At 42.0% G+C, this 15,066-nt stretch overlaps 2 protein-coding genes across 3 annotated transcripts in view; both read left to right on the top strand.

Moving 5' to 3' along the window:
* LOC130738485 (uncharacterized) overlaps positions 1-15,066 on the top strand; it is a 38,771-nt gene that overhangs the window by 12,636 nt on the left and 11,069 nt on the right. The gene's annotated exons all lie outside the window — the stretch shown is intronic.
* Positions 13,808-14,330, top strand: LOC130738486 (60S ribosomal protein L23-like). The gene has a single exon (XM_057590473.1). It carries the CDS (start codon positions 13,834-13,836, stop codon positions 14,173-14,175), a length of 342 nt encoding a protein of 113 aa, XP_057446456.1. The 5' UTR covers positions 13,808-13,833; the 3' UTR covers positions 14,176-14,330.

Below are 15,066 nucleotides of genomic sequence, written 5' to 3'. Positions count from 1 at the left end.
AAGTTAAAAATCATGACCAAAATACCCCTGCGACAGTTTTTGATTCGATAATTTTTCCGAGTTCAGAATACCCTTAGTTACGGCTTATGAAAGCATAGGAACCAAGTTTGATCGAAGAAAAATCGAGCCCCATAATTGCACAAAGTGGCCGAGCCCTATTAGGGGGGAGGAGGAAAATTTCCTTTTCCGAAAACTTGTCTTTCGCGCTAGTTTATCGTACCTTAGGGTATAGATTACTTCGAGTAACCTTAGTAAGTATCGATAGCTTAGTTTCCGATAGATTCTGATAGTATTCTGTGATGTTATTGTAAAGGTGCTTTTGAGGATTTCCCCGAGGACCAACACTTTGAGAGCGAGGAAGCACTAGTTGATCATTCTGGAGAACTTTCAAGTGAGGGCTTCTCACTGAATCTCTAGTTAATGCTTAGGGTCGATGTTTCGACATTGTTTACTGTTTATGCACTGGAATTGTGTGTGATTGGAAAATGTTTTCTGAGGCTTCGGCTGACAATGTAGATGATTCATCTACTGAATGTTTTTGAGATTGTCTTACATGCTATGTGCTATGTGGGTAATCTAGGATGTGTGGTGCATGCTTTATATGCTAAGTGCTAAGTGTTTATGATGCGATTTATTGATATATGACATGTTGTTGATTGTGATGATTTAAATATGCTCTGTACTGGAATCTGAGATTCTGAATGGTGAGAATAGCGAGCAGGTCATGCCGATTTTATTTTGAGAGTTTTGAGAAAGTTTGATAGGACGAACGAGGTTCGGGCCTTAATTTTGTTTAGTGGATCGAGACATCCTCTGGAAGCGACTTGGGATTGGGAGATCCTGAAAATGTATAAGACTTGCGATAAGACAAAATGGAATCTATTTTATAAAGAAAATTCATAAGACCTTAAATAACCTCAAAATCTTTAAGTAATGATAACAACCTCGAAGGAAGGCATTGGAAGTCAAATCATAGTTTTGGAAAAACGAGGAGTGTCGTCGGATCCAAGTGTTGAGTTTGTTGTTGTGCTGTTGGAGCAGCGTTTGTTGTTGTGCTGTTGGAGCAGCGTTTATTATTGTGCTGTTGGAGCAGCGTTTGTTATTGTGCTGTTGGAGCAGCGTTTGTTGTGGTGCTGTTGGAGCAGCTATGTGTCGTTATGAAGTGTGTCTTTTGGTCGCAGAATCGACTTTACCTTAGGGTAAGCTTTTAGAGACTTTAAATTCCCTAGAACACGTGGCGACGTGTCGAGTGAGGACGGAGACGTTGTTTGACTAATCATTTTGCATACATGCAACATTAATGAGGTATTAACACAGGACGTACTCTGGACCTCGTCGGTTTCCAAAATGGTCATAAGACCTGGAATGCCGTGAAAGAGCGTTTGTAGACGTCTCTTGTAGCAGACCGAAATGGCAGACCTACGGGTTTGCTGCTGATCTGACTACCCCTGTTGGAGTAAAAGGCACGCGGGCCGAAATGGCTCCACCGTGGCTGGTGTTAGGGCTGATCCGTTTGATGTCCATCCCTTTCCGGAATGCATGTGGTTGACTGGGTTAACCTGCATACATATCATGCAACATGCATACTAATTTAGTTGTTGAGTGTGATTGGTAATTGTTAAACCTATTTGGAACATGCTATCTGCTATTATTGTGTTTATGTTATTGTGGAACATGCAACCCTAGGAATGACATCTTTAGCTATAAGCCTAAGTGGCTATCTATTAATTGTACCTATTGGGTTTATTATCTACATAGTTCTTTAGAGTTGACCCTCGCGTCTTCTGTGTGTGCTTTGGCGGACAACGCCTTTTGTCAGATGAATATTGCGGACTGGTTCACCATGGTCCACCCTTCGGGGGGGATTAGGTACGAGATCATAGATCAGGACGACCCCGGGTCGTGGGTGGTTGACCCCGCGAGCCACCGAGCGACGTATTCGGGGCGCATCATGGAGGACCACGTGGACAGTGGAGGACTCTTGAGGTCAGGAGTGTTGAGGCGATGCTCTATCAGCTTCAACTTGCCACCGGGCGTTCACTGCGGACCAGGATTCGGAGGAGCACCGCTGCCACCGTCATCTTCAGAGGAGGAGGATCCCTCAGAGGAGATTCCAGTGGGAGTGCCTTCGGCAGGGTCTAGTGCACCCTCTGTTGCGATCATTGATGATCAGGGTTCGAGGCCTAAGCCCGTGAGTCCAGCATCGGAGCGCACTGCGGTTGCGAGGGGAGGACGGATAGGGCTGGTAGACTTGGTCGTTCTGGATTCTGATTCAGACGACGATCATGCTAGCACATAGTTTTGAGTGTTGGTATGAGCTCCTCGAGTTAGGATTAGTGTAGGAGTAGAGTTTTAGCTCTGACAGTCTTGCTTCGTTTGTTACTTAGGGGACAGGGTAGATCCGCCTATAGCTTTTTGTGTGGTTTCCTTACGGGAATCACAGAGAGTTGGTTGGACTTAGGAGGTCTTATTTTCAGACCATTGGGTCAGCTGATTCTCAGTTTTGAGGGATGGTGTTGTGGGCACTTCACCCTTTTCATTTGGTTTGTACATATTGCCTACGGGCGTTGCACTTTTCTTTCCGTCACTGGAGGTTACTCGTGACGAGGTTGTTACTTACAGCGGGGGTTGTTTATATATTGTATATTAGTTCTATTGCTTTTCGCTTTTGGGTTTTATTTAATTCAGTCTTGTCTTAGTTATTATCGAAAAAAAAAATATTTCACGTTTTTCCGCATTAAGTTTACTTTTGGTTACTAAAGTGACGCCACCAAAATCGGGGTGTGACATTAATCGCTGTTAATCGCGATTGGGTTAAGTCTTTATTTCGACATGTCTTTTTTTTAAACAAAACGAAAAAAAAATACCTGCTTTTTCCCTTTATTTTATTTTTGTGTTACTAAAGTGACGCCACCGAAATCGGGGTGTTACAACATCAGCAGCTGGTTCCACACGGGTTGGCTTCTCCACAATCCTGACCTGCTTCTTTTTCTTCTTTAGTGGAGGAGCATCATCATCACCATCAGATGGAACATCTGGCTTGGTGGGCTCCTCGTGCTTCCTCTTAGGCTTGTCAGCTTGCTTCTTCTTCTTCTGAATCACACCATCAGAAGGATCAGACTCTTCAGACGATTCCTCCACTAGCATTTTCCTCGTCTTCTTCTTCTTGGGAGGAGAGTCAAACTCTGGAGCTGGTGGCAAGTTTATGAAAAAATCGTCCACATCTATCTCGTACCCTTGTTGCCTTAAATCATCAATGTAGCACAAAATGGCTTCTGGAGCATCTGCTTGAGACCATAAAGGATAATCAACCAGAGGGACTCTTCTTTTTCTGACTTCATCAGAAGTATCTTCATGAACAGGAGCAACCTTTGTCTTGATCAGCCCCATGTTCTTCAAAGATGTGGAGGTAAAGACATCACTTGCAATGGTTGACAGATCCTCTGTGCATCCTGCTGTAATCAGATCTTCTACGAATTTGCTCTCAATGAAGAGATCTGTAAGCAGTCTTCCAAAAGGAATGTACTTGATGGCCGACTTCAGAGAGGCAGTGGTTCTGGATTTCCTGATACACTCTTTGAGGTAAGAGAACAGGAAGAAGGGAAGGCAGATCTTCTTGTGATCTTGAATGAAGAACATCATCACTTTTTGGCAAAAATTGATGTAGTCTAGAGAGCTTCCCTTTGGTCTCTGATTTATGCAAGGAAGCAGAATCTTGTGCCAGATCCTGAGCTTTGGATGAAGATCCACTACCTTGTAGTCACTCTTGCCAGGTTTATAAGTTGTGTAGAGAGCTTTGTTCGTCTCTTCTTTCGTCCTGGGTTTCACCTTTGATTCCGTTAGTTGGAATCTGAAGCCTTTACCAGTGTGTGCACCCAGAAGATCAACAATCGACTTTTCTGTGATGATGATTCTTCTGCCAGCAATGTAGGAAACAACTTGAGTGTCGTCGCAATCGGCATGTTTCCAGAATTCCTTGACCAACTTGACATAAACCGGACCTCGAAGCCTGTTGAAGTATTCTTCCCAGCCTTGAACACGAACTTCAGGACGAAGCTCATACCCATTAGCAGCAATGTTGTTTAGGTCGAATCTCCACTCAGCAAGAACCTGGAGTTCCTCAGGAGCATAGACACAGTGAACGGCACAACCCCGTTCTGCGAGAGGGATCATCTGCCCTTGAGCCTGAGCTTGAGTTCTCTGAATTTCAGGGCCTGATTGTCCTGTAGCTTGTCTTACTGCCATAACTGGAAATTGAGTTCCTTCGGTGGTTTCACCTCTGTTTGGTCTCACCATTTTTTAGCAGTTGAAGGTTTGGGTAGAAAAGAAGAGGATGAATAGAGAGAGAGAGATCGTGGAGATAAGGGTTTTGAAAAACGAAGAGAGAGAGTGTAAATCCGGAAGTGATGGAGAACGTGTGTGTATAATGGGTTTTGAAAATAACCGTTGTTGATTTAAAAAGCAAAATAAAATCAACGGTTGAAAATTAAAGACATCATATCAGCAGATAATACACCAATCACACACAGGAGAGAAACACATCAACACTCATTACAACAGACTATCACACGGGCACAAGGAACTATGCATCAGGGCTACTGACACACGTTTACTGTCTCCGCTTCAGAGTGAGTACCAGTGGGTGCTTAAACTCTGATGGAGTTACCTTCAAGACTAGATATCTTCTGATAATGAAGTATCATAGTCAGAGGTTCTGATCCATCTTCATGCTGGACAAAAGTCCATATTCAGATTTTTCAGAATGAAATTAAATCTATCCTCTGCTAAGGACTTTGTAAAAATATCTGCCCATTGATGGTCAGTATCAACAAACTTCAGAAGAAGTACGCCCTTTTGAACATAATCTCTAATAAAGTGATACTTTACCTCAATGAGATTGCAGCAGTGTTGTCACAGTAGATTGGGATATTGCTCTCAAGGATCTGATAATCCTCCAGCTGAATAACGTTTTCAAAATAAAACTTCCACCTTAAGATTTTAACAAATCTTTTCGAGACTCAAGAGGTGCTTAAGATAAGAGATAGAAAAGCACACAAGGATTTTATCCTGGTTCAGTTGATGTATCACTCAAGCTAATCCAGTCCACCCGTTAAGGTGATTTCTTCCTTCTTAGAATGAAGGCAATCCACTAATCAGGTAAATGTTACAACTGCACTTGAAACCTACAAGTGACTAACAATACACTGACTTAGCTCACACTAAGATTCACTCTCTTAGTCTTTTCTAGGATCCGATCAACCTTGATCTCCTAAAGGCAAACTATACAACTGTATATGAAGTTCTTGTTTACAAAGAAATTGCTTCTAAAAAGCTTATAGTAAACACAATGAATTCAAGATGAAAGAAAGCTTAGAAGGTTTGAATATTGCTTGCGCGTGTGTAAGTTCTTCTAGCCGCATCTTCCAATCTTCAGCCTCTATTTATACTCCAAGGATTAGGGTTTGAACGTTGCATGAGAATGCTACCGTTGGAGGGCAGTTCTAGAATTTCCAGCTTCTGCTGTGGCTGAGAATGTTAGGTTAGGTCGTCAGGATAGTACATTTGCTTTTGTACTTTGGATAATGACTTGACCTTTAACCTTGTTTAACTTCTGATCAGAGGAGCGCTTCGTGTTAGAACTTGTGAAGCTGGTTGATCAGAGTCAGAAGGAAGCAAGGATCCTCTGACCGCTGTACCTTCTGATCTTCACTTCAGAGGATCAGTACATGGTCTTTAGAGCCAGTTGCTTCTGGACTTCAGAGTCTTCACTCTTCAGCTTCTGGATCTTCAGAGTCTTCTACACCATCAGTACTTCTGAGCCTTCAGAGTATCTGGGTTGTCAGAGCGTCTAGATCATCAGAGCTTCAAGTGAGCTGAGTCCTTATCAGAGCTTGATATACTTCAGATCTTCTGAAGCTTTTCTACTGTTCAGACTGAACATAGAGATTGCGAAAGCGTTGCTAGGATCACTCTTTAAGCACAGTGCTTCTGATTTGTGTGAGTTTGTGACAAGGTCAGAGCCTGTTAAGAACACACTCAGAAAACACGTTAGAGTACCATAATTGTTCATACCAAAAGGTTAACTTGTAATCATCAAAACATAGAGTTGTACTACTAGATCAAAACTTGATCTTACAACGTGGAGACCACACAGTCAGTCGACAAATCTCAAGGAGACCACACAGTCAATCCACAAATCTCCCTCACGTGCAAGTCACCGTTTGTCTCTAACTGCACCATCGTTCTCATGGTCCATAGCCTATATCCTAGCACTTTAACCATATAATCACTACTTGTAAGCGAAGTTCACATCTTTAGGTTAATTACTAATATCATAACCTAGGATAAGATAATAGGTCATCATGTATAGTATAATCATCAAGAGGTTTAGGGTTTTGTCCCATTCCTCACAAAGAAAAAAAATATTCAAGCATACTCTCAACATGTAGACAAGTCAATGCCTAAACCCTAGAGAGCACTTGGGTTTCGGCCAAGCATCTCTAATACAATAAATAATCATTGTTTTTCACATATCAAGTAGTAAAAATAAGCAACTCACTACAACTTAAACAATTAGTCAAGAAGATAAGAAAAATTCACCTAAACCCTAGCAATTAGGGTTCGGCTGTAGCAAACATTAGGTATAGGGTTTTCCAAAACTTGTTATCACGCTTAATCATACAATTCATGAAAAATCCAGCAAGCGTTTCATTCATGTTCATCATCACACAACCCATTCTAACACATGTTATTGACTACCATCATAGATCCAAGCATATACATCAAGTTTAGCAAGGTTTTGTCTAAGAATTTTCATAGATCATGGCATCACACAATTTGAGAAGATAAAAACAGAAGCTTTAACCCTAAAACATGCTCAAGAAGGGACTCTACTCATCATATAGAAGTTTCACATGTTAGAGAGATCATCTATCATCAATCATACAAAGTTTTAAACTCATAGGACAAGAATCATGAAGCACATAGCCTAGACTCTACCCAAGACCGGAAAAGCCCTCACCTTTGTCTAGAGATTGAAGAAGAAAGATGATTAACTCTCCTCCCTTGCCTTGCTTCTCATGAGACTTCTTCTTCTCCCTTGCTTCTCACAAGCTTCTTCTTCTTCCCCCTTGCTCTCTCTCTCTCTCTCTCACGGCCTATCTCTCTCTTTTCTCTCAAAGCCTTTTTTTTTTCTTTTCTCTGGAAACTCACCTGAATAAGGATGTACTATTGCCTTTCTGTAACACCCCGAATTTCGGGGGTCTTCATAGTAACCTGATAAAATAAATATGCAATGTTTTTCAAAAGGATTTATAAACATGAGTATATTTTTTTCTTTTCAAAGTGTTTCTAAAACATGTCATGCATACTCCCATCTACATATAGATTTACATCAAGCCTTGAATAAGGCAAGTACCCAAAGGTAAACACGAAAGCACCCAACCTACAAAACCTAACCAATAGAAACAACTCAACGAAGAATCTATAATGCAAGGACACCATAAATCCGACATACTTCCTATGGTCTCCGCATCGAGGAACCCCAAGAAAGCAAAGCATCGGAATCTACCCGGAAATTCAAACATAAATTCCTAAAAATCATTAGGTGAGCTTAAAACAATAACGGTAAGCTCTCTAACCCAAGGCTCTAGCCTTTAACCTGACTCTACTCTTTAGGTCCTTCACTAATCTTCAAGTCATCGTCTTCGGCTCGTACTGAGGTCAAGCTCCATCGACGGTTCTCCGTCGCCTAATAGCGTTAAGCGCCCAAACAACAAGTAGCAAATAGAAAGGGTTAACCCCATACAATTACCACATATAAAAGAGAAAAGCATGTTATTAAAGTTGAAGTGCATAACATGGCACATAAGCTAGCAACTTAATTCCAGATAGATGACGACATATATCCAACAACATAAAATTTAATCAGATATCAACAACATAATAACATATTTAAATCAGACAACAATAATCTCAACGATATAACATCAAATCAGATATCAACAACCTCAACATCATAACATCAATTCAATATCAACAACCTCAATGAGTGTCCTGTGGTACAACTATGTGTTACTGCCAAGACAGGTCCAATCAAAAGCATCTCGCAAGACGGGACAGTCATTTGGAACGAAAACCATTGACCTGCCACTTAATATGCCATGAAGGCCCCACCACAATATTCCACACATGCCCCACAATATGCCACACAAGCTCCACAATATGTCACACGGGCTCCACAATATGCCACACAAGCTCCACAATATAATTCAATAACGCATATGCACAAATATCAGCACAGCATATAGCTACTTAGCACACACTTAGTATATGATCCATCCCAACATCAACCACGACAACAATCAAAACATCCACAAGAAAGCAGTAATGACAGAAACCAGTAAACGACGAAGCCTCTCAGAAAACGGAGACACACGTCTCAATAAGTTCACTCGGCCGAAGCCTCTAGAAAACATTTTCCCAGTTCATTACAATAATCATAATCCAATGCCAATCAATATAAACATCTTCATCTCAAACGCATGCAGTCTGATTCCAAAGTCAAACTTTTATTCTTCATCTAAAACCGAGTTACCCTAACCTTTTATTCTCCTTCCCAGCTCGATATCACAGTCTGATTCCAAAGTCAAACTCCGGAACTTAGCAAGTCCTTTGGTGCGTCTTCCTCCGTTGTGAAACCTCGCAGCTTGTTCTAAACCTCTTTCCTCAGCTCAACTCGCTCCAAACCTTAAGCACAATATCATTTCTTAGTCACTAAGAAACAATACAATCCAATAACACTAAACAAGGCCGAAAGAAAGCTTTTACAGTTTCAGAGTTCGACACTTGAGCACGAATGGGCAACAGAGACTTCGTTCGCTAAAACGTGCATAAATCGAGCTACAGAACTCGGAATGACACAAAACCAAAGCCCAAATTTCGACAATAGGGAGGACTACGCTATGTCTTAGGCCATACAAACCCAAAAATATTTTTGGACACGGTACAGTTCCAACTAAGTTTCGGCCACTACAAAAAATAGGGTTTCCCGAACTTTTCTTCGATCTAATTTAATTCCTAGGTATTCGTAGGTGATATCTAGGCCAGGGAAACTCTCAGAAAAATTATCGGGTCGAAAACTAACACAAGGGTATTTTGGTCAGTGTTTTTAGCTCGGAAATTCAAAGTTGGAATTTCGAAAAATAAATTTGATAAGCTTGATCCTAACGACATTTATAACAACTAATCCTACTGGCGCTAAGCTCAGTAGAGAGTTTTTGAACCAAAAAGTGAAGCTTTCTCATAAAAATGGGTATTTCCACATAATTGGATCTCTGCGGCGATTCGGCGAGATTCAGCAGAAAGTAACTGAATATTCATGCTCTTGGGCATGTAGGGAATAAGTTTAGGCAGAGAAATCAAGTTATATGGGCACTTTTACAAAAAGCTCAAAAGTTTGAGCACAGAAAGACATAGAAAAAAGCGACAGACTTTACGATCAGAGGTAAGGAATAACATCAGTACCTCGAGGTCTACGCGTAGCAACGAACGGTACGTCGAACCGTCAAGAAATGGCGAAAAGCTCTCCTCCCCTTCTTCCTCTCAAACCCACGGCCATCTATGGTGGAAAATGTGATTTTTTTTTTGTTTTTTCTTCTATTTATAGGAGATGGAAAACGCGGGAAAATGAAAATTTCGCGATTCCGATTTTTCCTGCACATTCCTCTGTGAATTATATGATAGAATCCGGCGACAGAATTCTAGAACTCATAACAGGTTTCTTGGAATTTAAACGAACGATCCAATAACGGTATTAATCGATTTAACCCGAAAAATTATTTTTTGCAACGGGGCACCACGGTGGAATATGGGTCCTTCATCACCAAAACTCGTCGGTGCGTATCAAAATAGTTGATTCCATGACTCAGATAATTACATTTGAGGTCGAGATTGGGGCTTTCTCGTGGACTTGCTCGGCAGTCTATGCAAGCCCAACCATAGTGGCTCGGGAGCTACTTTGGACTCATCTAGCTAGCCTAAGGAATACTATAACCAAACCATGGATGGTCGTGGGTGATTTCAATGAGGTCTTACTACCCTCTGAGGTTCGAGGAGGTGCTTTCCAACACAACAGAGCCCTATTATTTGCAGCGGCGCTTGAACATTGCAATATGCTAGACCTTGAGGCGAAAGGTGGGCTGTTCAATGGCATAGGAAGGAGCGAGGAGTGCTAAAACTATCCAAACGTTTGGATAGAGCAGTTGCTGACCTCGCGTGGAGAATGACCTTCCCGGAGGCCTATGTGGAGGTGCTCACTAGGATTCACTCCGACCATAACCCGTTGCTGGTCCGTTGCCATACTCCTTGCGCGAGCCCTGCTGATAGGCCCTTTAGATACCTGGCGGCCTGGGCTGAGCACGATAAATACCAGAATGTTGTGATGAATGCTTGGAGGAACACGAACGAGGCCGTGTGTGGCAAGCTCTCTAGACTCCAAACCGATTCCCTTTAGTTCAATAAACACACCTTCGGGAACATATTCCAGCGTACAAGACATATTGAAGGGAGACTCAAGGGAATTCAACGTGATTTGGATCATTGTGTTCGCCCGAGCATGGTCCAATTAGAGGCAAAACTCCAAGGAGAATACAGTAACATTCTTCGCCAAGAGGCTCTCACTTGGTTCCAGAAATCTCGAGAACAGTGGGTAAGGTATGGGGATAGGAATACATCCTTTTTCCACACTCAAACCATTATGAAGTGAAAACGCAACAAAATCCATAAGTTGCGGTTGAGGGATAATTCTTGGAGCACAGATGAAGCAACTCATAGAAATGAGGCACAGGAATTCTTCCAAGAACTTTTTGAAACAGGAGAGGACACAGATGGGATTAGCTATATGGAGAGTGACATGCCCCATATCCCTGCTGAGTGCATAGCTGCCCTCTTGAACCACGTCACTAAGGAGGAAGTCAAGAAGGCCCTGTTCTCCATGAAGTTCTATAAGGCACCTGGACCGGATGGTTTCCAATCGGTTTTCTTCAAACGCTACTGGGACATTGTCGATGATGACATCTGGAGGGTGGTGAGTAATGCTTTTCTCACAGGCTCAATTGACCCTAACCTTACAGAGATTCTAATTGATTGTTCTGATACCAAAGGTTGATGTCCCTACTACTATGAAGGAGCTCCAACCAATTAGTCTTTGCAACGTGGTATACAAAATTGTGACAAAGGTGTTAGTGGCTAGCATCCGTCCGTTTCTTGATCACTTTATTGGGCCTCTACAATCTAGATTTGTCCCAGGAAGGGGGACTACTGATAATGCAATCATTGCACATGAAGTTGTACACTATCTTAACCGATCTACTGCAAAGAAAGGATCGATGGCTCTCAAAATTGATCTAGAGAAGGCATATGATAAGTTATCTTGGAGATTCCTGGAGGATACTCTTCGAGATTTGAAATTCCCGAGTATTATTATTAATTTAATTATGAATTGTGTAACCTCCTCTAAATTGGCACTGCTTTGGAATGGCTCTCACTTACCTTGGTTCCATCCTCATAGGGGGCTCCGCCAAGGTGACCCGCTTTCCCCATACTTGTTCGTCATGTGCATGGAGAAGCTTTCTGTTCGCATCCAGAAGGCTGTTAATGATAAACAGTGGAAGCCAATCTATGTATCTAGAGGTGGCCCGCCTCTATCCCACTTATTTTTTGCTGATGATGTGTTACTTTTTTGCAAGGCACAAATTAACCAACTGCAAATTGTGGGTAGCATCTTGGAGGAATTTGGTGCTGTATCTGGCCTGAAAGTTAATATTTCCAAGTCTAGAGAAATTTGTTCTCGTGGTGTGCCTGCTGTGGTAAAAAGTAGTCTCTCATCTACTTGTCCTATCCCGTTTGCGAATGACTTGGGAAAATACCTTGGCTTCCCATTGTCTACTAGCAGGCAGTCACACGCAAGATACATGTTCCTACTTGATCAAGTAGCACGCCGGCTCACATCATGATAAAGCAGGCTCCTTAACACTGCTGGAAGAATATGCCTAGCAAAATCCGTAATTGCAGCTATTCCAACATATTCTATGCAAGTTGTATAGTTGCCGCGTCGTATAACCTCCTCCTTAAATCAGGTTACCAGCTCATTTATTTGGTCCACTAATGCCCAAAACCGAGGATGGCACCGAGTTAGTTAGGACAAGCTAACGCTCCCAGAAACCATGGGAGGCATTGGTTTGCAGGACACTACACACACCAATACGTCATTGCTGGGCAAATTGATTTGGTCTCTAGTCCAGGATCATGACAAGCTTAGGGTTCATGTCTTGTCTCATAGATATCTGGGAGAGCATTCGGTCCTGGAAGTCTCTGCAGATCAAAACGCATCACCTCTGTGGAAGGGCCTGCTAAAAGTGAGGGATGTGTTAAGAGAGAGTTTCTCTTTCCGCTTGGGGCAAGGCAACACCTCCCTATGGTTTAAAGATTGGAGTGGCTTTGGAGCTCTAGGAAAAATCACCCCTTTCATACACATTTCGGACTCAGCGCTCACACTTGCAGATATGGTGAATCAGGGGCAATGGGACGTGTCTCGTCTTTCTACGTCCATGCCACAGCCCTTCTTGCAACGCCTTCAGTCCATCAAGCCAGAGCTGAGAATGAACATTGAGGATCAATAGGTATGGAGGTATAGTAGCCAGGGAGTTTACCGAGCATCGGATGCCTATCGGTGGTTGATCACGGACTACCAGGAGGAAAGTGAACCTGACACTTGGTCGTGGATCTGGAAGATCATGGTCCCGGAGAAAATACGTGTCTTTATCTAGTTTATATTCCGGGATGCTATCCAAGTAAATCAGAACAGGTTCCGTTGTAGGTTGGCAGCTTCCCCGACCTGCACGCGTTGTTCCCATGAGGTGGAGGATATCATCCACTGTTTACGAGATTGTCCCTATTCTCTACGAGTATAGCAGCGTCTTAATGCTACTGGATGGCACAAATTCTATATCAATAGCGTGAAGGATTGGGTCCGAGAGCAAGCACAAGGCACACATGCGATATTGTTCGTATCTGCCCTATGGGGTCTATGGCGGTGGAGAAATAACATGGTTCTAGGGGATAATAACTGGACCGTGGAGAAGGCAGTTCAATTGATATTCCAGGAAAGTATGGACTATGATCAATGGATGGGTACCGAGAGTGATTTTGAGCATGTTCGTTGGAGTCTCCCTCCTCTAGGTTACTGCAAGTTAAATACGGATGGGGCATATGATCATATCAACCGTCGCATGGGCGATGGAGGTTTACTATGTGATTCGGCTGGCAAGTGGCTGCAAGGTTTTCTTGGTGGATGCAGCGGTGGTAACCCTCTTCTAGCTGAACTTACAACGTTAAAAGCTGGGCTTGAAATGGCTTGGGACAGCGGACAACGGATGGTGTTCTGCGAAATAGATTGCCTGGAGATTGTCAGTACGGTTCAAGGTACCTGTGTCACTTTCATGAACAGGCAACAGAGTTCTTGGAAATAAAGAGCTTACTTGCACGAGCTTGGCATGTTAAACTTTCTCACATCCCTCGGAGTGCCAACGATGCTGCGGATGGACTTGCTGCTCTTGGAAATGCTCATAGCTGTGCTTTGACACGCCTTGAGGACCCTCCTCAAGAGAGTAATCCCATCTTGGCTAGGGATTTGTTAGCCTTGTAGCTTTTTTCTTTTGTTGTTTAATTTTCCGATGTACAAAAAAAACACACAAAAAAAGCACAGTATATAGATTAAAGATAAAAGAAATTAAAAGATCAAGGTGACGGTGGATCGGCGGGAACAAGTTCCGGATGTCGTTGAGTCTCCCGGTGGCAGCGACGGTGAACTGCGCTGACAACACCGGTGCGAAGAATGTCTACATCATTTCCGTGAAGGGGATCAAGGGTCGTCTGAACCGTCTTCCTTCTGCTTGCATCGAAGACATGGTGATGGCCACCGTCAAGAAGAGGAAGCCCGATCTGAGGAAGAAGGTGTTTCCTGGTGTCATCGTTCGCCAGCGCAAGCCTTGGCGCCGAAGGGACGGTGTTTTCATGTACTTCGAAGATAATGCTGGGGTCATTGTGAATCCCAAGGGAGAAATGAAAGGTTCTGCTATCACTGGTCCAATTGGTAAGGAGTGTGCTGATCTATGACCAAGGATTGCAAGTGCAGCTAATGCTATCGTATGAGTAGGAACTCTAGCTTAATGAGCTTATCTTTCAGCTTGAGGACTTATATTTTGTGTTAAGTTTTGTTTTGAAAGACTTAATTCGTGTCGGTTATATCTTGACTTGTTAGCCAGATGAATTTTGAAAGATGATATCTATTAGCTATTATATGTTCTTCCAACATTTTACACCAAAGATACAATGCTTTATCCAATCTTATTTAAGCACTAAAAAATGGCAATAAAATGATAACGGCCCAACAAAATCATCACATTTAGACCAATATAAAGAGGAGAATGATCGAACATTTCAGTACAAAATACAATACTGGATATCAAGTCATAGCATTCACAATTTACGAAAGTGTGGGGGCAATTATAATTGGGGGGCAATATTACTCAATAATATATACTCTTTCTGTTCCAAAAAGATAGTTGTTTGGAATTGTGGCACAAAGAGTAAAATGATAATTATTGATTGTACAAAGTTATTACCTCCGGTCTTGTTTATAAGAATGAAAGAAAAGAAAAATTTTGGTCATTTTTATAAGAAACAAATGAAAGTTTGAGATATATTAATTATTTTTTTCCAATGATGCCCTTATTTATTCTAACTTGTAAAATTTGTCTCATTAATTATTCTTTCTCTTTCCCTCTCCAACACTAATAACAAAAGGTAATTTTGAAAGTTTATCAAGACAAACTTAACGCATTTTATGGAGTTTAACTACATTTCTTAAATTATGTGAATTTTTTTTTACTTCGTAAAAATAGGATCGGATCGGAGGTAGTATTAAAATGCTCGTATTTAGTTTTACCAATACAATGTGCAACTATTAAATTCTACATTGGATAGAGAATAATGTAGTTAATGAAG

The sequence above is a fragment of the Lotus japonicus genome, chromosome 2 (assembly GCF_012489685.1).
Source record: "Lotus japonicus ecotype B-129 chromosome 2, LjGifu_v1.2".
Lineage (NCBI taxonomy): Eukaryota > Viridiplantae > Streptophyta > Magnoliopsida > Fabales > Fabaceae > Lotus > Lotus japonicus.
This window is presented reverse-complemented; position numbering and strand designations above follow the sequence as displayed.

Coding starts and splice junctions, on each gene's coding strand:
- LOC130738486 (XM_057590473.1), top strand. CDS start 13,834: ATGTCGTTGAGTCTCCCGGTGGCAGCGACGGTGAACTGCGCTGACAAC.